The 27,013-nt window shown below is 34.9% G+C and overlaps 1 protein-coding gene across 2 annotated transcripts in view; it reads right to left on the bottom strand.

Annotated features, from left to right (window-relative positions):
• The window catches only part of LOC121314427 (trafficking protein particle complex subunit 8-like), an 82,906-nt gene extending 56,248 nt beyond the window's left edge, over nucleotides 1-26,658 (bottom strand). The window contains exons 1-13 of one of the 2 annotated variants that reach the window (XM_041247696.1): nucleotides 26,349-26,658; nucleotides 18,081-18,275; nucleotides 16,298-16,381; nucleotides 14,855-14,944; nucleotides 13,131-13,305; nucleotides 12,668-12,821; nucleotides 12,250-12,349; nucleotides 11,200-11,459; nucleotides 7,931-8,046; nucleotides 3,964-4,114; nucleotides 3,158-3,258; nucleotides 2,929-3,034; nucleotides 1,161-1,292 (exon numbers count right to left, since the gene is read on the bottom strand). In XM_041247696.1, the coding sequence (XP_041103630.1) occupies nucleotides 1,161-1,292; nucleotides 2,929-3,034; nucleotides 3,158-3,258; nucleotides 3,964-4,114; nucleotides 7,931-8,046; nucleotides 11,200-11,459; nucleotides 12,250-12,349; nucleotides 12,668-12,821; nucleotides 13,131-13,305; nucleotides 14,855-14,944; nucleotides 16,298-16,381; nucleotides 18,081-18,275; nucleotides 26,349-26,505 (1,821 nt within the window). In that variant the 5' untranslated portion in view covers nucleotides 26,506-26,658. The remainder of the gene's footprint in view (nucleotides 1-1,160; nucleotides 1,293-2,928; nucleotides 3,035-3,157; nucleotides 3,259-3,963; nucleotides 4,115-7,930; nucleotides 8,047-11,199; nucleotides 11,460-12,249; nucleotides 12,350-12,667; nucleotides 12,822-13,130; nucleotides 13,306-14,854; nucleotides 14,945-16,297; nucleotides 16,382-18,080; nucleotides 18,276-26,348) is intronic. The other variant, XM_041247697.1, reaches the window with a different exon arrangement.
• Between the last annotated feature and the right edge of the window lie 355 nt (nucleotides 26,659-27,013).

Below are 27,013 nucleotides of genomic sequence, written 5' to 3'. Positions count from 1 at the left end.
ATTTTAAAATCAATTCTAAAGCGTACTGGAAGCCAGTGCAGTGAGGCCAATTTGTTCTAGTGAACCCTAGCAGCTGCATTCAACAAGCTGCAAATGTCATAAGGCATGACCCCAAAGCCCAACAAATAAAGCATTACAATAATCAAGTCTAGACTAAACAAAAGCATGCATTAACTTCTCGGCATCAGACAAAAAGAAAATATCAACATTTTAACATTGGTTTTGTAGATGATGAAAAGACATTTTGTATTTTTTTGAAATATGAGCCTCAAAACTCAGAATCACATATAACTCCTAAATTTCTCACATCAGATTTTATATTAGAGGTCTGCTTGCCCAAATCTATCTTTCAGGAATTTGCAAGTTCTAGTTATTGCTGAGAACCTAATGGCAAAACATCTGTCTTATCTAAAGTTCAATTGCAAGAAATTTTAAGACATCCAACTTTTGATATCAGCAAGACTCAAAGGCCAAAATAGTAGCTCAAAACAGCATTACTATAATGCTTTAAAATGTGTCCACACACTGTCCAGAATGTGAAGGAAATACAGCTAGCCTTGAAGTTTGAAATTCAATGATTAGAGCTGAATCAGACACAGAGGTCACAAATCCAAGTGGGTCTAAGAATGCTCAAAGTAAATTGTACTTTATGTTTAAAAAATAAACTGTGGTACATCAAGTTAATTGCAAAGAGTTATTCTTTTAAAAGTACACGTTGGACTATGCAATGTTACCTTAGTTTTAGGGAAGTGTAACGATTAATTGTGCATCAATAAATTGTGATACCTTCTTTACATTTCCATATCATATTAGAGGTACACTACGTATCATGATACAAGACCAAAAGCAAAACACAGCTCATTACTGTTCACAAAGCGGTTTTTGAAAGAAGAATACATGTGTTTTACATACTTTCCCCGATCTCATTTAATTGTTGTCTTTTAACAAGTCAGTCATTAAACAAACAATAATTTCAACTTATTATACATCATAAAATAAAAGTAGCCCTTCAGGACCATCAAGCAAAACGTATTGTATTGTATCATGACATTAGTGTATCACTATACCTCTGCCTTAGACAAAGTAATCCAAGACTGGTAATAATCAGAGTACAGCTATTAATGTTTATATATAAAAAGAAGAAATAGAGAGAAACTTACCTGCCCAGCTTTGCTAAACCTATGTCCGGCCAGTATCATATGAAATGCAAACTTGCGCACCATCGGACTTCTCATATTTATAAAGCAATGTGCAGCCTGTTCCAGTAAAAGGGCACTTCGTAGGTCTGAATCCTAAATTATTTAAAAAAGAAATAAAAAAAAGGTTACTACAATGCCCTTGTAACAAATCAATGCCCACTAAAACTGTAAAACAAAGCACTTTGAAAGACATTAATAAACTTTGCAAGATATCCAACATATCTGGAATATCAATGCAGTGAATACAATTTTTTTTTCTTTTTTTTTTTTTTTTTTTTTTTTTTAGAGACAGTGACACGGCATGCGGCTCTCTTCTGAAAACAAAGTTCTGAATTTTGACTTAAAAAAATGCAATTAAGATGAAGGCTAACTCCCCCCCACCCCTCCAGAAATGTCTGTAAAGCTTCACAATCTTAATGTATGAAATTATTAAGGCAGGATTATAACAGAACTTGGATGTCACAGTTAATTTACAGTGAAGCTCAGCTATTTCTCAATTTTACAGATGAGTGGGCCACTTCTCTAAATGAAAAAAAAATTCTCCCCAAAGACAAACAGCAGTAGAGCTGGATTCTAAACTAGAATCGCCTAGCTTCTGGATGGGCATATTCTGTCAATGCCTAATCAAAAAAAAAAAAAAAAGAGATCCAGTTTTACTGCTGAGTGACAGAGGGATTGAACTAGGGATAGGCATTTCTGTATATTTTACTAATGTTCCGACTGTCAGAATAACATGAAAAGGGATTCAGAAAGATTAAAAATGGTATTTATGTTTATTTTTAAGCAGTTTGTATGTGTAGTATAATGAAGTCGCGTGGTTTTATCGAAAATAGGTAAACCGCAACTCAGGGTGCCACAGACATGGCGCAGCGGCTAAGTCTGTAAATTCAATGGCCGCTTGCCTTAAAAACAAACTGTTATACAGTATAATCTACTTAGAAAAATAAGATTTTTTTGTGCCGAATGTAATCTGCGTGAATTGTACAATCCAAAGAATTATATTTATGTGAGATTTATACAATATTTTGAGAAATTATTACAATTAATACGACAGGTTTCATTGTCTTTTGCAGTATGTAGTGACTTCAGAGCTCTGTTAAAGTAAAACCACGAAACAATTTAATATTTTCAGGCAGCCGTGTAGTGGAGAAAAAGTTAATGTATTTATTATGCACTCATGATTGCCGAGATTATCTTATATCGATTTCAAAACTGCTGCCGACTCGCACACACCTCTTCATAGGGGATAACGCGATCACGCTATGTTCTGCCCACTCTATTATTAGGCGTGGCTGCACTTTATTTATAGCAATAATGGCTGGCTCAATTTGTTTTCCGTGTTTCAATTGGATACATTTCTTACTTGCAAAAGAAAAATGAAGGAAAACACAAAAGAGTCGACAAAGTGGAAAGCGACAGAAAGTTTATTGAATCCTATTGGATAATTGATATGTTCGCTTTAATTAAAAAAAAAAAAAAGTTTGTCATTGTTAGTTACTATAGTTTTATCTTGAGGTTAATGTTTTTGATGTTGTAAACATTTTAAATGGCACACAATTATGCTGAAATGGGAAGTAAATGGTAACATGATAAACATTTAAACAACAGCCTTGCCCTAAGGGTCATATATTCTATAGATTGGAAAATACCAAAATATTCATCACATAACATTGTTTGCACGAATAAGAGATAAGAAATTGACTTTAAAACTGTTTTGTTGCTGTTTTACCTCACTGGTCATCCGGATTAAGAGAGTGGCAGCTTCTGAATACTTTACTTGACTCTTCAGAATTTCAGCACTCAATAAAGCACACCTTTCTGCCTGCACCATATTCCTGTAATAAGAGTGTAAAACTGATACTTTTAAACAGAATTAAAAACGGGAGCAGATTAAATGTTAAATGAGTCTAATTGCAGTACTATTTATATATCGTAACTATGAGAAGTATTCCACGTACTTGCACACATCCCTGTAAGTCTGTATTGCTGTATCCATATAATGTGCTGGGTAGGGTCTGGGAGCACCAGGCTGTAGAAAAGCAGATACTGCCGCCATTTCCTAAAAGACAAAGAACAGTTCCTGTTTAAAATCAGAATAAATCTCACACTACATGGTGGTGTTTAAGATTTACCTTAAATCTACACTTATAATTATTAAATTTGTATGTGTTTATTTTTATATTATGTGTGTTCTCTATCATTCTCTACTGTACTTGCTTAAGCTTACCAAACTATAAGAAAAACTACCTAAAAGGTGGTTTTAGAAAGGACCACTAGGGGGTGCACAACTAATGTCTGTCCCCTCTAATTATGGCAAAGTCTAGTTAGCACTTTGCATTTCTATACCAAAAAAAAAAAAAAAAAAACAGTTCCAGAGAGGTCAGGTTTCATTTAAGAAAAGAATTGGTAAAAATGTCATCACTCAGCTTGTCTGAAATCTCTTCTGGTATTCTGGGAAAAGCATGCAAAACAATGAATCACTGAAGTTTTCAACATAATCCCTTCCTTCCAACCAATCTGTTCCTAGACTCCCTTATTGAGTCGCCATTTATTTGTTGACTGCTTCAGTTTAATAACGTGATAGTTGTTCTTCAAATACAAGGAATCAAATTTCTACGTTGCTTTACACTGTTTTATTTCAAACGTTTCTCAAAGTTGTCAATGATCTGTGTTTTTTTTTTCTTTTTTAAAGCTATCCCAGACAATCCCTATGGATGCGTATCAAAGATTCCCATGAAAACGTTTTATATAATGATCAACTTACCAGAGCACCAGCAGCATAAAGCATTGCTTGGTCATTCAAAAAGTCTTTCTTGGCTGTATGGTAACAGTTGTATGCCAAATCATAATGCTGCACTAAGAAGCACAAATCTGCCAATTTCCTTATCTGAAGTTCAGGAGCCTCTGGAGGATATCTGCAAGGCAGCAAACCCACACATTTAAAAGCAATGGCATGAAGCAGTAGGGAGAAGGGAGTAGGGAAGGGCTTTTGTATTGTGCCTATAAAGTGCACATTAATTGTAAAAACTAGAAATTTATTGCAAAAAAAAAAAAAATGGATTATGCAAGCAAATTATTCAACAGAAGTGCAGTCATGTTTTCTGTTGGTTTTCAGATTTCACACTTCAGGTTTAGGCTGGTCTAACCATTTTGTTACCCCCTCATTACAGACAACATATGAATGTTGTTCCTTTAATTAATGTGATAGTATGGTCTGCATGTCTTACTTTTAAAATTCATCTTTTTTTTTTTTTTTGGCAATGCTTTGTTGTATTTCTCCTTGAAATGTGGAATTTTAAAGCCTCATCTATAATGGCTCAAAAGCATTGCCCTGTTTAAACTCGATTTTGAGGGGTATGTTTTCTCGGCCATCTCAAAACTTATCGGGATTTCATATGCTCCCTGTCTGTGTGACGTCTAATTTTTCTGTCCAAGTTTCATGAAAATCTGCGCTGTAGTTTAAGTTACAGAAATCGCTACAAATTTTTTAAAAATTTTTTAAAGCTAAAATAACAAAAATAAGGGCTGCGTGTTTAAACACCACACCCGGCAGGCAGATAGTATTCATTGGCTAAGACCGGGTTCAACATTAACCATGGCCCGGTGGCCTGGAGTCGGTAGAGAGCGCAGTTTGGCCGGTAGTTATGAAGCACCACATGCCCGACTGGGCCGGTTACATTTAACTAGTATAATATATATAGTGCATATGGCTTCCATTGCATGAATCCAGGAAAACGGGCCAGTGTGTCAAAAAGCTGAAAATTCATTTACAAACCACTTTTTAAAAACATAACTGTGAACTAATCCTAACTTTCCCGCCGCGCGTCATTTTTGTTGTACAGTCAGAATCTGAGACTACGTACCGAAGTGATGTGTTCCCGCGGCAAATCTTTTACAAATCGGGTTTACTACAACTAAGCAACCAATAAGCCAAAAGGAAAGCGCTGAAATCAATAAATCATAAAGAATGTAATTAATGAAAAAAAAATTAAGACGAACATTTAGAGTGGAGGCTTCATTATGACAGAAAAAAAAATAACGTTTTGCCTTGTTTGGCGTCAGTTTCCCAGACTTGCAGATAAAACAGTAGCTTTATTTGTTGTGAATTTAACATTTCATTTACATCATATCCAGTCTCACAGTAAGATGTCCCGATGGATACCCAGATACGCATCGAATTGTCTAACTTTTTGATTTGGGATCCGATGTGTTCAGGTCAAAAATGCCGTTCATAATCTTTCCAGGACTCGTTGGTATCACTCGGCAAGATTGGCGTTGAATTGGGAGAGGCTACACAAGCAACAACGCTCAAAGTAGGACTGTTATTATTTTGTATTATGAATATTGTTTGAATAGTGTTTATTATTAACTGGTTGTACCTTTGTTGCCATTACTCCATCCATTCACAGAGAGTCAACTGTAGATGTTTTACATTGAACTGCAGCCCAGAGTTAAAAAAAAAAAAAAAAAAAAAAAAAAAAACTCCTTTCCAAATCCAAGTACAGTGCCTTGAAAAAGTATTCAGCCTCATCCCTTTTTTCACATTTAATAGTCTCACAGCCTGGGATTTTGATGCATTAGATTGGGAAATTTTATTGGTGAGTCACACATTCTTCTTCAGAGTCCCCCCCCCCCCAAAAAGAAAGAAAATAGTAAATAATAAAATAATAAAAATTAAAAAACTGAAATGTCATCATTTAAGTATTCATCCCCCTGGGTCAATACTTGGTTGAACCACCTCTGGCAGCTATTACAGCCAGTAGTCTTTTCGGATAAGTCTCTATTAACTTTGCACACCGTGCAAATGGGATTAAGGTCAGGACTCTGACTGGGCCACCAAGGACATCTATTTTCTTCATTTTAAGCCACTCCAGTGTTGTTCTGGCAGTGTGCTTTGGATCATTGTCCTGTTGAAAGACAAACTTCTTCCACAGTTTTAGTTTTTTGGCAGAGGGATGCAGGTTTTTATACAGGATTTCTCTGTATTGTGCGCCATTCATCCTCCCATCAATCCCGACAATATTGCCAGTCCCTGCTGCTGAAAAGCATCCCCATAACATGATGCTACCCCCACCATACTTTACGGTGGGGATGGTGTTACCTGGCTGGTGTGCAGTGTTTGATTTGCGCCACACTGCTTAGCGTTCAGGCCAAAAAGTTCCACTTTAGTCGGATCAGACCAAAAGATGTTCTGCCACATAACTGCAGTATCTTCTAGGTGACGTTTTGCAAACTCTTTGTGGGGAAGGATATGGTTTTTTTTCAGCCAGGGCTTCTTCCTTGCCACTATCCCATAAAGACCATTTTTGTGGAATGCCTTGGAGATTGTTGATACATGAACATAATCGTCCATCGTAGCCACTGTCTTCTGTAACTCATTCAGAGTCACAGTTGGCCTCACAGTAGCTTCCCTAAGAAGTGCCCTTCTTGTCCACCAACTAAGTTTAGAGGGGCGGCCTGATCTACGCAGTGTGGTGGTAGTTTCGTATTTTTCCCACTTCTGTACGATGGACTGCACTGAGCTCCAAGGGTTGTTCAATGCCTTTGAAATGCTTCTCTATAATCACATCCCTGACTTTCTTAGAATGCTCTTTCGTCTTCATTTGGATTCTTTCTTTTGAAAGCCTCTACCATACTGGGAGACCATACAGAGAGAGTGGTATTTATCCTCACAGATTAATTTAAAGCAGGTGATCCACTAATTTCTTACACAGGTGGAGTCCATCAACAAATTGTGTGACTTGTTGAGGTAATATATTGCACCCGAGCAAATTTAGGCTTGCAATTACAAAGGGTACTAATACATTTACTCTGTAGATCAGTGAGAAAAAATCCTAATGTAATCTATTTCAAATTCTGAATCTGAGACTCTTAAATGTAAAAAAAGGGATGGGGGCCAAATACTTTTTCAAGGCACTGTATCTTGCATTTTCTTATAGTTATTGTGTTGTTGTGATTAACATTTAGTATATTATATTCATCATACCATCAATGTTACCGAAGTCTGGATTACCGCACTTCTTTTAGCACTTTCTATGTATACATGTTAAGTGGCTGAAGTAACAGATATTGAAAGGCTTCGTTTAGCCACTTTCTTTTGAGACGCGGGCTCTCTCTGGTTCCACACACAATTAGAAACATACTGAAAATAAAAACCATCATGAAAAAATATATAAATATATTGGGCCATTTAAAATTGCATCCTGGCCAGTAAAAACACTAGCTCAGTGGCCCGAGGGGCCAGTAGTTAAAAATTAAATGTAGAGTCCTGTAGGAGTGCCTTTTTTTGGAAGCAAAAAAATTTAGCGAGTTATTTTAATTTTTCTTTGCGCATGCACGGTTTGGGAGATTTGAACAGATGTGGGATTTGAACCGGTGACCATCAGTGGCAGAGGTGGGATTTGAACTGGTGACCGTCAGTGGAAGAGCTGGGATTTTAACCGGAGACCTTCAGATTGCAAGCCCTGGACCACACTAACTCCTGATAAATAACTGGTCTCACTCCAGATGTGTTAATATTCCAACTATTCTAAATTAGCTTTTCCAATTTACCTCACCTGTCCAGTGGTAACTACACGTCTGAACTGTACCAGTTAAGCAGTGTGTGCTGGAAAACCTTGTCAGCACATGGGTCATGTAAGGGCCATTCCATCTTTTTTGGAATGATCAGCTCTTACCGTGAAGTACGTGGTTTTTTGTGTTTAACATAATAAATCAAACATAATACTTACAGCAGACCTGCTGTATTTTTCAGTTCAGCTATACTTTTTTCTGGTACTTTGCCACCACTGAACCACTTCTTAGTAGCTGAAAATAAAGACCTACTTAGACCTTTTCTGGACACCAGCTGAAAAAAAAAAAAAAAAAAAACATGCATTAGTCACCAATACTCGACATGCAACACAAGTAGGGATACAAAATAAAAATGTACCTAATCAGCTGTATGCAGATTTCGGATACTGATACTGTTCTTTAGACAGACATAATGAAAACCAACCCCAATTAAAAAATGCACATGGGTCATGTAAGCAAGAAGCAGGCCAAAATGATTCATTCATTTAAAAACCACAGGAGATCAAATTACCTAATAGCATGTTTAAAAAAAAAAAAAAAATAGAAGATATATTTAGGGCTTGAATATTTCTGTTCTTATTTTTTGTTGCGTTCAGTTTTTTATTATTTGACAACAATCAGTTATTTTTGGTTATTAAATATAAAGCACCACTCAAAATACATACATTTTTAGTTTGTATATTGAACTGCATGTACATTTCACGAATACAGTGGTGGCCAATTCATCAAGTATTGAGATCCATTCTGGTGGCTCTGCGTTCCACAGCAATAAAGTGAACACGAGTACAATAAAGAAAAAAACATTTTGATCAATTGGGATTATCTGGCTTTAAGCCAGTGGTGACCAATACATTAAAAAAAATAAACAAATACATAAACAGAATGCAAACATATCAGCATTTTCAACTAAAACCCCTTTCACACTGGCACTCCTACCCAGAGTCCTGGCTACCTGGGACACAATCCCGCTTAGTGTGAAACCACGTACCTAGGTCCTACCCGGATCCCAGTGGCCAACCTCTGGATGTGGGTTGTCACGCTTTGACATGGGTTGAGCGAGACAAAATGCTTGACGGACGTTCGTGAACAGCGCAATAACAAACAGCCACACCTTGGCGAAGGTTTCACTTCCGCAAGGAACATTTCTGTTTATTCTGTTTAGCCATATTTTTGTTGATTAAGGTACAGCATGAGCTTGGATGGAAGAGTCGGTAACAAGTTGCTTCCGGGGCACTGATACACGCATTGTGCACTTACGTCTATCATCCAGATCAACCCTTCTTTATCAAAAGCAGTGTGAAATTGCGTACCCAACCCGCATGACACCGGGTCCTGACCCGAGGAGATTCCATAAAAGTAATAATGAACATTTTCAATTATTAAAATTAAAGACCCATCTTAGTCAAATAGACAAATGTGTCCCGTTTTTGTTTTCAGCAAAAACAAAACATAGTGGCCTAAAAAAAAAAAAAAAGCGCAATTTCCTCAAGTTTAGTGTGAACTTCTGCATGGTTTCGTTTTGACCATTTTTCCAGATCAGGCTCAAAAGATGTCACAGAACAACAAAGCTGAGCCTCGAGAATCTGATCAGAAAGCTTTCCGCTCTTTTTCAACTGCAGGTCGGTCAGTGCTGAAAATGTTGTCTCCCACTGGCATGTGGATCCAAAAATAACAGCGAATTCCAGCTCCCACTTTTCGTTCATATTTGGTGCCAGCTTTGCCTTCTTTGAAACTGGGATATTTTCATTCAAATCGGTACTACTGGAAGGCACAGAAGGCTCTCCCCCATCTTTTGTAACCACAAAGCGATCAATTGAAACCACCAAACAGAAACTCGTAGCTGTACGCTACGAAACACGCTGAGGAAGCTTGTTGCTCGGGTTACTGAGGTATGTAAGCCAGAGTACAGTTATTAGTGCCATCTACTGTTTGAAATTAATGTCATTTTTCTTTGTATGTATTCATTGTCAGGAATTACATTTAAATACGCAATCAGTACGTAGTTAAAACTATGCTATGCTTATGTGTTGATGTTTGTTCACACTTGCCCCAAGATCACCAAAAATCTCTCTCAAGATCCACTAGTGGATTGAGGTCCACATATTGGCCACCACTGCACTAATACATACATAAAGATTAACTTAATGTGCTGAAGTGAGGATGTCCACATTTACGATTTGAGCCATGTAGAACTGCGCTTTGAATCCAAGAATTGTGAGAAGTAAAAGATTTTGTTTTATGCCCCATTACCACCTGTGTACCTACACACAGTAATGTTGAGGTTCGGATGTGGTGAAGACATAACTCTCTTATATGATTAACTTAGCAGACAGAGTCCAATGTTACAGTTGTATTACTGTAGCTCACACATTGTACAACTCCTCAGCTCAACTCGCTTCCTGGTTTGTCAATAAATCTTATTGAATAAAAGACCCTTCAATAACTTTATACAAACAATTAGAATGCAAACACTAAGACACGACTGCAAAGCAAGCTTAAAGCTAACAGCAGAGTTTAACCAACTGGCTTATTAGCCACAGTTTGTTTATTTATTTATGTTAATTATTACCATTTTTATTTTATTAATTATAATACTGATGTTTAATTCATTTTGAAAATTGTACACACATTATTAATTTTGTAAATATAAATGTTAACCTAACTTTAAAATAATTACTAGTTTTACAATCTTACACTATAGAGTATTGTTTTTTTCATCCCCCCTCAGTGCATTCTATTACATGGGTCCACAACAATTGATGATTTGTCAGTAGCAATGTCTTTGCACACTGCCCACCTTCTTTATGAAGAAAGAGAGTAGTGAATGATTGGCTTTTACAGGTTTACAGGTTAAAAAAATAATAAAAAATTCTAAACAGGTCTTCGGGGTGATTTTTCTGATAATATCAGTAACTTGATCTAAGGATTGTCTATTTCTGGCACAGTTAAGATGTTATTAAAAGTAAACATAAGGAATTAATGATAATGACTCCCACTAGGGCTTCAGACAGAGAAGCAGCAACAAAATAAATAAAAGCACCTCAAACTATTGTATGGAAACTTAAGATGTGCAATAATCTGCAATACTAGAACGGAAACAATATCTCAGGTGTGCTGTCTATCCAGCAAAACCCTTAAAGTCACATGACCACAAAATATTGCAGCAATTGTCTGAGGTCAAATGATAGCAATTCAAAAAACCCACAAGCAAAAAAAGAGTTTGCTCCTGTCTGTATTTGCTAAATATTTTTACATCTGCCTGTCTGCTGCAGTGTACTGTTTTGCAGTAGTCATGGGATATGCTTTACAATATATTCTACCCATTCAGCAGTTAATTTTATTTTTGACATTACTACAGTAAGCAACTTCTACTTTTATACAAGCAAGTTAATATACAAGCAAACAATAGTGAAATGTCTTCTCTTACCTGGTCATTAAGTTGACGGATAGACTTTTCGATATGGGGTAGAAGCCCCCTGAATGTAAACTCCTGAATGAACTGTCTAATCCGGTCATGATCATTAAGTGTCAAACATGCGCCATGTGTGGTCACAGTGCTAGCTTTCTTCCCATCAGTTATCTGTACAGTAAACCTTAAGGTATCAAGGGCATCAAGGCTGCCATCTGGATCACTGAGGTGATTCAGCTGAAGAGGATGGGTTTTGAAGTTGTTGGGAACACCATCAGCTAAAAAGAAAAAAATATATTTTAAGAAAGAATATATAATTTTTCAAGCCACTGTCGCTCAAAATAGCTTCAAAATGAAACAATCTTGTAACTGGTAAATGTTAAATCAACAATTTTCAAAACCCACTTCTGTGTATTTGTAAAACTTTTTTTTTGCTAGGTGCTAGAATGATTCCTGCATACTGCATATGATTGTAACATTTGAAACTTTTGCCAATTTTAGAGACTACATCAAAGCTCGACCAATAAAATTTACATTTTTCACTAATCTTGTATGATTTCTATACTGTGAATATTAGGTGAAGCAAACATTTTCATATATTTTGTTTTACTTCCAGTTTGCTGCAGTGCACTACTTATGCAGTTATAGGAATTTCAAAAGAGATGGGACAACAACAAACAAGAGATCCATCTACACATGTAAACAAAACATTATGAGATTTAGCATTTTCACAGAAAGTATTACAGTACATTGTATAAAAAGATACTGTAAAAAGAATATACATAAATATCAATACAAGTTTCTTACAAAATGTGTTGGTTAAGTTTAAATATACTATTTCAATAGTCATACTTTTACAGCCTTCATTTTAACCTACTATAACTTTTCAGTATCATTTCAGGATTTTAAGTGTGGGTATGGAAGTGGTGTATCATGTTACAGCTTCACTTCTAACTGAACAGTATACAGTAGTTTTGCAATGAATTCAACAATACACTTTGCAACTTAAAAGAAACATGATTGCATATGAACTTTCCTGCATGCATCAACAAAATGTATCTGGTTTACCTTTGACTGAAGGATCAATTCCACCCACTTCAGGTGCACTTATATTATTTTCTGTATTTTTACTGCCCATCATGACAGATGTGCCATCTTCATACAATTCCTAAAACACAGTTTATTATATTTATTTTCACTTTAAGATAAACATTCTTTTTTTTTTTAAACATTTGTAAAAAAAACTTCAAGTTGTTTTTTTCTTTAAAGAGGAACACATATGATTTACTGCACTCTTCTAGATATCGTACAAATCATGTTATTACCTCTTTAAATTTCAGGCATATATATTACCCTAAAACTTTTACATAAATTCCATTTAATCGTCCATTTGCCCAAAAGTAACTGCAATTTCTTTCATACATAGAAGTCAATTTATAATGTGTGACTATAATAAAATGTCTATAAACAGACTGCTCTTTTGTACCTGGTTTTGCAAATTACTTTTCTGTAAATACTGGCTCCAAGGGTCTGGTATCTGCTCATCTGATGATACTGCTGAAGTTCGGGAATTGATTTTAAGTAAATAACAACCCTGCGTTCCATATCTCTGTTTCATTTCTTCATAAACAGAATCTGCCCTGCAAAAACATAAACTCCCAGGTAAGTATGCGTTGTAAAATTAATACATCGAGGGAATAGCCTTTCTATATAGCATTGTATTTGAAAATTGTATCTGAAAAAAATATTTTTTTAAATATATGTTGGGGCCTTTGGTTAAAAGCTTGTATTTATAGACAAATCATACATTCATTTTGATACTGTATAATGGTAGTTTAAAAGATCTGAGGCAACTCATTTCACTTCAGTCAAAGCTGATTAAGATAGAGAGAGAGAGAGAGAGAGAGAGAGAGAGAGAGAGAGAGAGAGAGCGAGATCTGTGAAGATACCTTTGTTCATCTCCTTCACTGATGTCATGAAGCAGCACATAGTATTTCAGTGTGTTTGGAGTAAACCACTTTGGATAGGTGTAGTCACTGCTGTGCTGAATCCGGTGCTGCTCCTGAGACAGCTTCAAAAACTGTTCCACAGGCTGAGGTTCATTAGATGAAACTACAAGCATACCTTTTTATAATACATTTTAAGGATAATAAATAAACATTATTTGAAAACATTTAATACAAAAAAAAACACATTGTAACCATTATAAGCCACTTTTCCCAAATAAAAACACACTAAACAAAAGCAAAACAATACCAATAACAATATTTACAATTCTGGATATACTGGAATATTGTATGATGAGACAAGATACTATATGACTCTACATGATTGTTTTGTTCATATTAAAGTCTTTAGCCTTTAACAGGCTCTAGACTTGTGGTCACACTTCATTCTCCAAGATGTAGGAGGGTTTACTGGCTACACAGATCTAATAAAGAGCTTATTGAACTGTGGTTTGAATATTATTTCAACTGAATCTGGGGAACATGGTGACCCGTCTTAATTTTGAATTTCCAGCTGTGGCAGGGGATGCATGTCACAGACATACAAGTCACTAGCATTATAAAATCAAACCTCGTTCAAAATTTGGTTTTCCTATTAAATTCTATTTAACTTCAGATTGCTTGGTCCACAGTGTTACTAAATAGGCTGGATAGTTTACAGCAAAATACATGACTAACTGTTGCTGGCTGGTGTGTACACAATTTTGTTTTCAACACATTTGCCATTGGTTTGTTACTTTTTTCATTCACATATCCCTGATGATAAATCAGTGTTGACCAGTGATTTTTGATTGACATTTGACAAGTATCTTCTTATAGACACTTCATGTCAACACCACAGCATTTGCTTAATTAAGCAGTCTACTGTGCAGGCCTTGTCCGACTAGATGAAGTAACCATGATGTACAAGTTTATCAAAAATAATAAAGTTTTCTTAGTGTGTATGCTGTGGCATAAAAAGTCATAATTGTTCATGATGACATCTGTCACAATACATACTGTTAGAATAAAACACACCTATATTTAAAAACCTGATAATCTGTTGCTCAGTCTACATCCCAGAGGAAGTCAACAAGAGGCAGAAAGATTAACAAACAAAATTCTGAACTTGATTGCTAAACTGAGAGGAATCATGAACCAATGAATGAAGTTTAGATACTGAACCTGATGTGAAGTTTTCAGTCAAGCTAAATGAAAATCACTGGGCAACACTGATAAATGACCATAGATGTGTCAATATATACATATATTATATATATATATATATATATATATATATATATATATATATATATATATATATATATATATATATATATATATATATATATATATATATATACATATTATACATACATACATACATACACCACACAGCAGGCAGCAAAAGTAGGTAATGTGTTCAGTTGTAAAAGTCTACAGCCCAAGTAGCATTTGAATCTAGAAGTGCTTTGTATTGAAATATTGTACTACTACACTCCCCCATCTCATTCTGTACTATTTGCTAACTACAGTCTCATAATGCAATATTTATACGTGTGCAACAGTATATAGTACAACAGAACTACTCAACTATACTGTAAATCTTATATTTCTATAACGTTGTAAATAGAAAGTGTGCACAATAGTTAAGGAGTTTTAAGTTCCCCGAGAATAGGAAAGGATACATGCCAGATAGTGGTTAAGAAACTCATGGTCTGAAGCTGGCATAGACTGGAAGAAGGTTTCTCTGTAGGCCTCAAACCAAGGTGTTGTTGCTGAAATTAAAAATAAAAGCCATATGTTATTGAAGACAAAGACTTTTCTTATTGTTTTAATGTTTCATTCAGTGGGTAACCCTAAGAGAAGACACACTCAGCCAATGTTTCACAGAACAACAAAAGTGAAGCATATTATTGGTAAACATGTCTTTCTTAGCAAAGCTGTGCTGCGATTACAACCTAGACTGGAAAACTTGCAAGCAATAAATAACTGGAATCAGGACTGTGTTAGAGGGAAGAATCTGAGGACATAAAGAATCAAATTAGCTGATAACAGGCTGGAAGTGCTGCTTCATAATGTTCCGTTAAATAAAAAGTATAAATATAAAATTCGAAAAGTAAAAATGTAAAGCAAGTCTCTACACAATCAAAGTATTAATAATAATAATCATAATAATAATATTATTATTATTATAGCAATATTAAAGATACTTACGTTTGTAAACAGGTGTGGTACAGAACCCCCTGTAGTGTCTATATGAAATATATTACCTTTGCTGTATCCCATGTTGTCTATATCACAGACATTTTTTCCAGTATATTCACAATGGTTTAGGTATTTTTTAAACACACATTATACTACAGTAAATCAACTAGAGAATTACTTTTTTTCAGCCTTTACTTGGGAATGTTTGCCAGTAGAATGAGCGTTTTCTGCAAAACATCAAAGTATATCTAGCTCATGCTTCCTGGGGCTCCCGAATGTTGAGGAATGTATTGACCAGTTGACTTATGACCCATGTGCGATTAAAAATTTCAAGAGAGTCAGCAATATGTTAAATATAACACTGCAATGCTGACAACATGGGACACAGGAAAGGTAACGGATTTGTTTCTTGTAAACTCTGCAGGGTCTTCTGTAACACTTTAAAAAAAAATGTATTACAAACTGTTAAACACACAGAAACTTGGTTTATGTAACAGGATAGTAATGCTGGTTTCGAAACACAAAATGCTACAAAAAGAAACATTAACAAGATTAATTGCATTTAAGGTAAAGGTTCAAAAGTCAACTTATTTCTCTAACATACACAAAACATGTATGATGTACAGTACTGGAACGTTACCAATTTAAAAACTATTTTAAACATTAGGCCTTTGTGCAACTTAGCATTTCTACACAAGCACAAACAACACGTAAACTAGAAAGCCTCCTTCTGCATCACAGCAAGTAATGTACAAACAGGGATCTAGGAGAAACAGAGAGTGAACCATTTACAGACAAAAGAATCAAGAGTTAGCTACTGTAGACAAGAGGTTTAGCTACAGTCGGAACATTTTGATTGGGACAGGACAGGGGTTATAAATTAAGCAGGAGTATGAAAGCCCCACACCAATATGTGAGAATACCTGTGAAGGACTTGGATGCGTTCAGTTGCGTCAGTGTTTCTTTCCAACTATTGTACCAAGGAACACTAGCTTTAACTGAGCGATCTGATGGAAATAAAATATCATGTTATTAACCTAATTGGATATGGCTTAAAAAAGGATTTTAAAAAGCAGACAAGGTAGTCTGTTTTTAAATTTGAGAGATGAGATTATTTTAAAAGTATTCTTATTTTCATACCTTTAAGTATAGACTATACCTTGATAATGTGTATCATATATTCATAACATCAAATGGTATATAATATTAAAAAATATGTTTAAATATAAGTGAGAAGTAAATTAAAGACAATTGGACCTAGACAACTGTCCTGAGGATCATACATTTACAACATTGTTATTTAGCATACATATACAAAGACATTTAAGACCTGCTGTCCTACTCCTATTCACAACACAGCCACACAATCGCCTTAATTAATTACACTGTGATTCTGAATTGATTAACAGGGGTTAATAATTGCATAATGTCATTAAATATAACTATTAACATCATTAATGAAAAAATACATGTACTATATGTTACTATAATACATTATAAGCAAAGTAAATATAGGATTCACAGACAATAATCATAAATGCTATTGCATTATGTTAGTATGCATGTAGAAAACTTAAAGATTCTGTAATGAAACAAGAATTAAACTGATCTAGTTCTCCAAATTATACTGTGGAGAAAATACATGTTCAGCAATTCTTGTAAAGCTCTTTGTAGATCTTGTTAAGTTATGATGCACCATCTGTCTAGTATTAAAAAAAAAAAAAAAAAAAAGTTGGACAAGACAAAATGGATGCATTCACTTTCCTGGTTCTCTAATATATTCGTTGTGGAATAATTGGTCCCTTAATAATCATTCACATTTATCACTGAGAAGTAGAATGTTTAAAAATCCCACAAGCAATCTTTTTTTTTTTTTAAAGATCATTTTTAAAGACTGCACTTACATTTGTATTGCTTCACAATAACTAACAATCCCTCTGATCTTCTGTATTAATAGTAACAAAGTAGAGCCTATAGTTAATTAGCTGGCTGAGAGGTCTCATTACAGGAATGATTTAACAAAAAAGCAGTGTATCAATCCATCAATGAATCGTTCTCTCATAAATACTACGCATCTTATTAAATCACTTACAGTTAAGCTTATAATATTAAAAATGTAGTTATTTTAATCTTAGTTATGACTTATGAAGTCAGTTAAAATATGATAATGTAGCAGAAATGCAGTTGTTTTAATTGGAAGGAGTGCTGACTAAGATTGGCTATGTGCTTGTTTTTGTTTTTTTGTCAGATTTTTTCCAATAACTAGACTATGCAAATCCACATTCAAATTAGAAAAATAAACAATTAAGGAACTTAAGTTTCTTCCGCACAAGAAAACAGGGGACCAGCAATAAGTTTAATACATTTTAAAGCCTTAGTTTTGTGAGTAAATTTGCCAGACGAGTGATTGGACGTATATATATATATATATATATATATATATATATATCTATATATATATATATAATATATATATAGATAATATATATATATATATTATATATATATATAATATATATATATATATATATATATATATATATATACAAACCACCTTACCACCTGTACACTACGATGCCTGAACTAGCTAAAACACTTAACTGTATAATTGTAAAAGGTCAATTAACCGATGGCCCTTTTGCTTTTACTAGGATATGGAACGATATATATTTTTATGTCTGCAATGCTTTAAGCCTTGTGACTTACCACTGATATTGAGATCATAATCTCCTGCTGTGATCACATTAGCAACTAATCCTTCCGCTGGCTGGCTGACAGAGACAACTTCACTCAGCATTTTCCGAATGGCAGCCGGGCGAGGTGGCTGGGTGACAACATTGGACACATGTATCTTCAGATTTTTGATTGCTTGGATCTGGTTATTAGGATCTCTCACATGGCCTGAAATTAAAAAAAGGGAGAGTTGCAAATGATTGAACATCCTGTGATGATATGTAATAAATATGGCCACATTACAGTACGCTCCATTTTTGACTGAAAAAAAATAGTTAAATAAATAGCAAGTGAGTTCTTTACTGTATTTATTGAAGTTAACCAAATCCATGTAACAATCCATCCTTTACATTTATCAGTATACATGTAAAATTAACAATTCTACTTGGTCTACAGCTGACATAACACAAAATATATATTGAATTTGGAGAAATACATTAAAAAAATTAAAATTATCCATAATGCCAAAAACACTCAATCCAAGAATATTATGAGCTCTTATTTTTAAAGGATTTCTCCAATACTATACATACAGTTTTCACAGCCATCTCTTTGTTTAAAAAGATGCTTGTATGTAATTCAGGTCAAATTGTTAACAACCACTGATTCAACCCTTTCTAGTATTTATTATCTGTTGATGAAACACATTGGCATTGAATGGCACTTAAGTAAGTGACTGCATGAACGACCGTACCCAGATTTGTCCATCTCTTAACCTGCCTCCCATCTTTCACACATTCTCTTTATCCCACTGCCTCCTCAACCTCGGCATTGTTGTGTATTGCCAGCTCATCATTATTTGCTGGCTGGTCATCAGACCATTTGATTAATAACCATTAAACAATCCATTTCACCCGTACTTCGTTGTCTGTTTGTTCTTGGGATTACTGCACCAGCACTGCACCTACTATACACCTGCTACTAATTACCACTTTGCCACAGTAACAGGTTTTTGTATTGTCCCTATATCATTTTAATGCAATAAACCGTGGTCAAAAATATTATGGTAACGTACATTGTATAATAGAATAAAAGAAAGCAAATAACAGAATTTGACAACTGCCATGAAGCAGAAGAAATTGGCAGAAATAATGTGTGAATGCAAGAAATTGAACGGTAAATAGATATACATATTCTGATTTCAGAAGAGCATCACAAAAAACAGGTAAATCTACAAAAAAAATGTACACTAAACATATCTGTTTAAACAATTTGTATGGCTGTGTTCGCAACAAAAGTGAAAGCAGAACCTTGTATTTAGCTGAATTAACCGTTACTCTTACTTAACATGTTATGCAACCAACCAAATGTTTTTTTTTTTTTAAATAGTAATAAAAAAAAACACCAGTTGCGAAAAAAAAAAAAAAAAAAAAAAAAAAAAAAAAAAAAAAAAAAAAAAAAAAAAAAAAAAAAAGTGCTACTGCTGTATTCAAAGTACCGGGAGAAATGCATGTTGTTTCTTCTTTGGAATTGTTAATCTGCTTCCATCATTATACAGACATTTAAAAGACAGTATTTTGGTCAAATCAATAGTTTGTTATTAATTGCTCGTCATCCATTATATCCGAGGATTTTCTTTTTGCAAATCCTTCTACTAAGTGTGGCTGTGTCCACTTCAATTTCCAAAAAACACTGCCATACCGTTTTTTCGATTTAATGGTCTCAATAGGGCATTTACGTATTTTCACTTAGTTATCCCCTAAAGTCGTTTTGTGCAACAGTTAACTAACTTAAGGGAAATACTTAAATACAAATATTACCCAAGTAGAACACTTGGGAAAACTAAGGGGGGGGTTTTCACTTAAGGTGTTATGCAACCGGGCACCTGCCTTTATGTTGCAGTTCAAATCTTCAAATCTGCAGCGTTATTTCACTATAAACCATGCCCGCATTGACAAAGAATTTCTAAAAGACTCTGAACTTCTGTCTTTAACAGTTAACAGCTAGAACCACCAGGATAGTCATGAGTTATATGTGCTAATTTAGAAAATAAACACTATGTTTATTTTTTCCATTTAAATATGGTGTTTCTGCTATGCAAATGTTAGATATTATGTTCATGAATACATCTTTTGAGTTGTAACTGAAAGTTTGCATTTCATTTTCAAATTGGAGCCAATTAAAATGTACCCATCAAAATGACTGCTGTTGGTAAAAAACAAAAGGATAAACAGACGCAAGTGTTGACCAAATTTGCCAAACAATCTGAGACCGCGACTCTAGCCTACTCCTAACAAGTGGCCTGGAACACTGCCCGTGCAAAAAGGAAAGCCCTACTCCGAAGGAGAGTTTGTGAAACCTTGCCTTAGGGATGTTATTGCTATCCTATGTCCAAACAACAATCAATTGCAAAAGCAAATTTCAGACCTGCAGCTCTCACATCACACGGTAGAACGTATCCATCTCAGATCTAAATAGTGACACTGAACTACAGCTGCACTCAGAACTCCAACAATGTGCACAGTAAAGAATGCCAAAAGGCACACTGAGTACAGATCCTGCCTGTATGTGGTATAAGAAAATAAACGAAAGTTAGCTACTCACCCAAATAAGAAACAAAAACCTAACTATGCTTTTATATATAGTGAAAATGTATTTGTTTGGATATCAATATTACATATGTACTGCATTTAATAGTGTGTGTGTGATAGTAATTGTAGTAAAAAATATCAGTGAAATGCTAAATTAAGCACTTTTTAAAGTTTGTGGCTCTTCGTCAGTGTACAATATATTTCCTTGGCTCTTGGTCTGTGAAAGGTTGGCCATCCTTAATGTAGACCTTCAATCATGCACTTATGACTGTACATAAGTTTGTAGCTTCACGCATTCTGACATCATAATATTCATAACACCAGAAAAATAAAAAGATTAGAGAAAAATAACATACCAAGCTTTCCCCCAGATTCTGCCTCAGGTTAAAAAATTATATTTAACTGTACAAAACGCCTGGAATGTGTGTATTGTTTGAGCTACAGAAATCGTCCATACACAGATTATTTTTAACAGTGCGTTTTCCAAATGTACATATTTTAGTAGTGCTGGGACAAATACCTGAATATTCAAAGAAATATTTTTTGGCATGTATTCGGATACAAAAATCAGATGCTTGTATTCTCTACAAATGACAAAAATACCTTGCATTTATTTACCACATCACCAGAAGTTGCATGATAGTTAAAAAAAAAAAAAAAAAAAAAAAAAAAAAAGGTAATGAAAAAGCTCTGTGTGATGTGAGATTTAATATATATACAAAAAAAAAAAAAAAAAAAAAAACAGGATCAACACAGCAGCTCTCGAGCCTCCATTTAAAGTTTTAGACAGCAAAAAGTAAACAAAACAGATTATGCGCACGCATGCGTAGTGATCTCTATGGAAGGCCATCTGGGTTAAAAAAAAAAAAAAAAAAAAACATTGTGCTGCTTTAGAGTCAATCAGAACTTCATTTAACAGAAAAAAGGCAAGCAAGTAATTCTGTCAACTTTATGTACTATTTACTTTGTGAATAAACAAAACAACGTTTAATGTGAACTGCTATTTGGCATCCTTTGTTTTGTAGTTAATTCACTGAGGTAAAGTAAGGCCTACACAACGTATTCTTCACTCCTGGGATTTTTTTTTTTACTTTAAAGTGTTACACGTCGTAATGTCTTGCTGTAAAATAAAGGCACGCACGCACAGGGGCCACGCCCCCCTGCCCATCACTGCCTGCGTTTTGAATAATATAATGTCATTTATTACTTTAAAACGAACGAATATCCAAACTAATATTTAAATTATGAGTGAATACCCAAACATGCAAATCACGTGTTCATCCCAGCACAACATTGTAGAGGCATCTCCTTTAAATGTATCATTAAAAATTGAATTATAAACTATCCTTTCGTTAGTCAGGAACTGTAAGGGCCACCTGAATATGTCCGACACCTGACTGGTTTATATTTGTAGTGTATAATAAATGTAGTCTAGTAAAAAAAAAACTTTACCAATCTGTACATTTACTTAACACAGTTTTTTATCATAGTGCAGGGAGAAATATCTGAATATTCGAACGGACATTGTTTGGCATGTAGGCCTATTTGAAAGCAAAAAACATGAAAGAATGGGTGTTTGACATCAATATGAGTCGAGATTATGAACCTACGCTGCCAAACAGTGATCTCTACCTAAAATCACAGGTCTTGCTTCACATTTAGTAAGCGAGTCAATCGGGGTCCGTTTGTGTCATATGACGCCGATCAAGTACAAAATGCCTCACATTTTCCAACACTGACCCAACTTGCAAAGGAGATGTTAAGTACAGTGAATAACATTTTGTTTTTGTCTTACATTGTGATACTAGTTTATGCTATGTGGAATGCAATACAACAAAGACAAAACAGTGAGTAAATGTTTTTATTTTATATAAATGTGTCTGGCCACTTTGTTTATTGTGAAGACAACAATGGCAGGGATTTTTTTTTATTTATTAATTTTTTTAAAGCAGTGTATTTTTGTAGGCTACTGTTTTTGCCTGATATATAAATAGCTTTTGTTTTTACTTCAACTTTTATAGCAATCTTTTTTTTTTGTTGTTAATTCAGTGGGGTAAAGTAAGCACTTCACGGCCTAGTCTTATTTGTGGATCTTGAATGGATAGAAGAACATGAAAATTCCATGTTCGTCCCAGCACTATCATACGTAAGCCACACAGGAAGAAACGGTAAACAGTTACATTTGTTATAAAAATACTGAATGTTTGTTGTCATATTAGGGTGACAATATCTAGTATTCTATGGACAATGGGGTAGGCCTACAATATAATACTCAAATCTGGCAAGCTGTTTGGAGAAAGATTCTATTACCAATTGATTTCATTTACCACCACCCCCACGAGTAAAAAATAAATAAATAAACCTGCAAATCTGCATTAAACACACAGCAAAAAAAAAAAAAAAAAAAAAGTTAATTTTGGAAATACAGTTTTACATCTGATGTTTGTGTTATTTAATGTTCATCATGATCAATATGTATCAATTTTTTCCTAAAATGACAATATTTAGGTTTTTAATTCTTCTAAAGACCAAGATTCACCCCAAAGGCCCTTTTTACATAAATTGACTTATTGCCTAATATAATAAGATAAAGTATTTTACAAAATTAAATGAAGTGATTAAACTAATCCCACAGTAACTATTTAAGGCTATTCAAAACTGGCTTGGAGTCAAGGTCACTTTGGGTGTATAGTTAAACACATTTTTTAAATAGTCTAGAAACTAAAGGCTGAAGCGATGCATGGACTTATCGATGCACTGTATTGTTTGACAACTACCGATAGTCAAGCCTGTGCATTGTTTTTGCGTAAAGGGTTTAAGCAAAGGAAAGCTTTTATTTTCTTTATTAAATTTGGAATCTGCAATCATGTTTTTGCATTAAGCACACAGCTTCTCTGCTCCCCTCAGGTCTGACTCACTGAATCTGCATGTGATTGAGCTCACCTTCTCCCCCTGACTCTGTGCAGGAGTCTTCAAATTAACAAAGCAAGTTAAGAGCGTTGTGCTAGAATTACAAATATTGTATCAACTGAGCTATAGTCTGATGTTTGGCAATTATATGTTTGGGATACTCCGGTAACATAGCTAATCTGCGTGAACATTTAATGAGATGCAGAGGTCGTGCTAGCCTTTAAAAAAGCATACCATCTCAAAAGCTATGTTTTCAACCATAACATCTGCATTTTCACATATTGCATCAACATAGTTATATTATTTTCCAGTGTAACCATTTCAGATTAACGAAGTTAACATGCACAGCAGTACACAGTATAAATAATGCTAGCAGAAACAGACAAAGACAAGCTTACCATGAAGCATTTTCTTTTGAAAATCCCCCATTCACAGCATAAAAATCAGTGTTGTAAAACATGTACCCATGTCTCTGGGTAGCTGTCAACATCATAACTGTTTACAGTTTTGCTGTTTAAAGGTTCTTTAAATTTTTATTTCAGCACCCAAGTCAAAAATGACTTGTGCTCTTTCCAAATCAAAGTCTTAATAATTCTCAGGAGCTTCCATTGAAATTGTCATGTTTTAGTTGATCCTCACGTAAAAGAGAGTATTTGCTGGTCAGTACTATGTTCTGACACCTAAAACCCAGTTCTGCTAGTACACAAGATACATGTATCATAACTGCAATTGCTGTAAGTTTTGCGAAAGCAGGAAAGATTTCGGAATAGTTCTCAATAAAAACCCTGTAGGCCTCATCCATGGTCTTATAACCATGATTTTGGAGCATTTGTTTTACTTGTCCAAATTCTTGGCTGAGAGTCAACAGGTAAGATGCTCTGATATAGGTTACTGAGCTGATCTAATACCAGAGGCATGTGCAGTGCTACATGGGATACTGAGACCTCCATTGTTTTTTTTTTTTTTATGAGATGGAACCATTTTTACAATTTGCATTGCATAAAACTATTTTGTAATATAAACTAAATTATTGGACAGGGATGAAAAGGGGAAATGTTGTCTTTTACATCTGTGTTTTAGAAACGTACTGTTACCGTTTTGCATTTCATTAAACTGTCCTCCTTATATGACACAGAATTCTGCATAAACACGACATCTGCGTTATTTGCAATGTTATACAGTAATCCACAGCTCCACATGTATTACTGCGTGTTTTTTTTTTGTTTGTTTTTTTTACCCTTTCATAGTCAATGAATCTATGCATCTGCTTTTTTGGAGAAGAATATATCGATAGTGAAAAATTAGGCATCGCCCCAGCCTTACTAAAGGGAGTACAGTTTAGTTTGTACTGCAGTTTAGTCAAGTAGCATTATACTCAAAAAGGCCTTTTGAGCCAGTAAATGTGCGCTTTGCTCAAAGCTCTGTGACTTTCGTGTTCAGATGCATTTTCTAAAACTTTTCAATTACAATAGCCTCTACAGATAACAGTCATTTTCTGTGACTTTCCGAGTAGGATAATAAATATCCTTCCCACCTCCTTGCTTAAACAACACATACTGTTGCAAAAATTGTCAATTTCACTTGTTTCAATGTCCTAATGAGTTTATTTATTGGTTCTTATATAGTCTTAACAAGTATTTAAATAACATAGCTTCAGTACCATTACAAGATCACCATGACCTACAGCCACTGTACATGTAAAATGACAACAGGTTCCATCCTATATTTTGAAACACTCAGCAAATTGTGGTAAAGAATGTAAATCCGTTTTATAACAATTGGATACATTTTTCTAGATTACATATAAAATGTGTGACAGATGTAAAGACAGAAAGACAGCCACCTCCACTACTGTATATCTGTCGCCAAGAACAGACATTCCCAGCAGCAACTCCCCAAATTTGTTAAAAAGCTAAAAATTAGTTATACAGCTCCTATTTTGCTTGATAATACAAGTGGTTTATGTATTAGCAATGACAAACAAAGGAAACAACTCCTCAGAATGTGCTCCACACAGACAAGTTTTTGATACCCAAGTGATAGCAAAAACATGAACAAAAAAAAAAGAAGACAGTAAACAGTATGTTTTGTTATCCATAGTATACTATACCGCATACTGTATATAATGTATTTATTGCTTACTTAATTCCTATAGCTTACATATTCTCCTACAGCTGCAAGAACTAACAGAGCCTATGTGCAGAGCGGAGTGAGTTTAATACCAAAATACAGTTGTGAAGAAACATGGTTAGGACGAATTGATACCTACAGTAATTGTAGTTGCTTTTTTATTGTGTCTTGTAACTTATGTCTCCAACATACTTATTTGATTAGTCTAAATCAGCATATTGTGAAGTACTGATACTGTCTATATAACATCACATTTTTCTTATTCAATATAGAAATATATCTGTGAAGCAAAGAGGAAATTCACTGTGGCTGCAAACAGAACCAAGTCTGTTATAGTAGAACAGCACTGTATGCAAGTACATGTATACGAACTCGTCTAGTTCCTGTTGGGCCTGTTCCTCTACGGACACAGCGCAGCATCGTGTGTATCACAGAACTGCAACTGTATATCTAGACTGTCATAATGATAGCATAGGTACGCTGTTCAAATATTAATGATCCTTCTGAGGTGGCAGGATCTGAAACGGGAGATGGTCCGGTCTGTTCACAAGTAGAATCTATTTTATCACATACCCTTCCTGTCATTTGACGATGGTCTGTGTCAACAGTCAAAACTGGAAATTCCTAGTACTGTTACCAGACATCGACAAGTTGAAATGAAAATACAAACCTTCCGAGGTGAGCCGGCAGAAAGGCCTGACCAGCTCAGAGAAATTCAGGTTGTTTTTACGAGTCACTTGCTCTGCATCTTCGCTGCACAAGACGGCCACCATAGGGACAAAGGAGTCCTGGATAAACTCCTGCACAGAATGGAGACACTGGGCCATTGCGGATAACGCGCTCTGCGGTTCAATCGCTAAAGAAAAATTCTCGGATCTCGGTTTACTGGTAAACTTGAAGCTCCTGAGTTGAAAACAACTCGCGTCTACTGACAGCCGAGGGAAGCCATGTTGAATCCTGGAGTTGCCTGCTGATCGAGTTCTTTCCGGTGCAGCACCGCCGCTGTCATGTGACACGACTGGACCTTCCTCCCCCAAATAGCAAATAGCAAATAGCAAATAGCAAATAGCAAACACCAAACACCAAACAGCTGAGACACTTTTGTTTTTGTGTTGTCTATATTAGCACTGTGCATGGCACTTGCAAATGTTTGGAAAACCACCCATAATTACCTATAATTTAAAAACGTTTGATTTCACTTTTTAATACTGTGTATTTTGAATATTAGATGATGGCTTTACCATGTGATGGCAACACAGTGTAATTAAATTACATTATCTGTTTTGTGTTTGTTTGTGCCTTGCTTATTTAACTTACTTCTATTTCATACTGATA

The sequence above is a fragment of the Polyodon spathula genome, chromosome 4 (assembly GCF_017654505.1).
Source record: "Polyodon spathula isolate WHYD16114869_AA chromosome 4, ASM1765450v1, whole genome shotgun sequence".
Taxonomy (NCBI): Eukaryota; Metazoa; Chordata; class Actinopteri; order Acipenseriformes; family Polyodontidae; genus Polyodon; species Polyodon spathula.
Note: the sequence above shows the minus strand (reverse complement) of the source record. Positions and strands in the feature narration are given on the sequence as shown.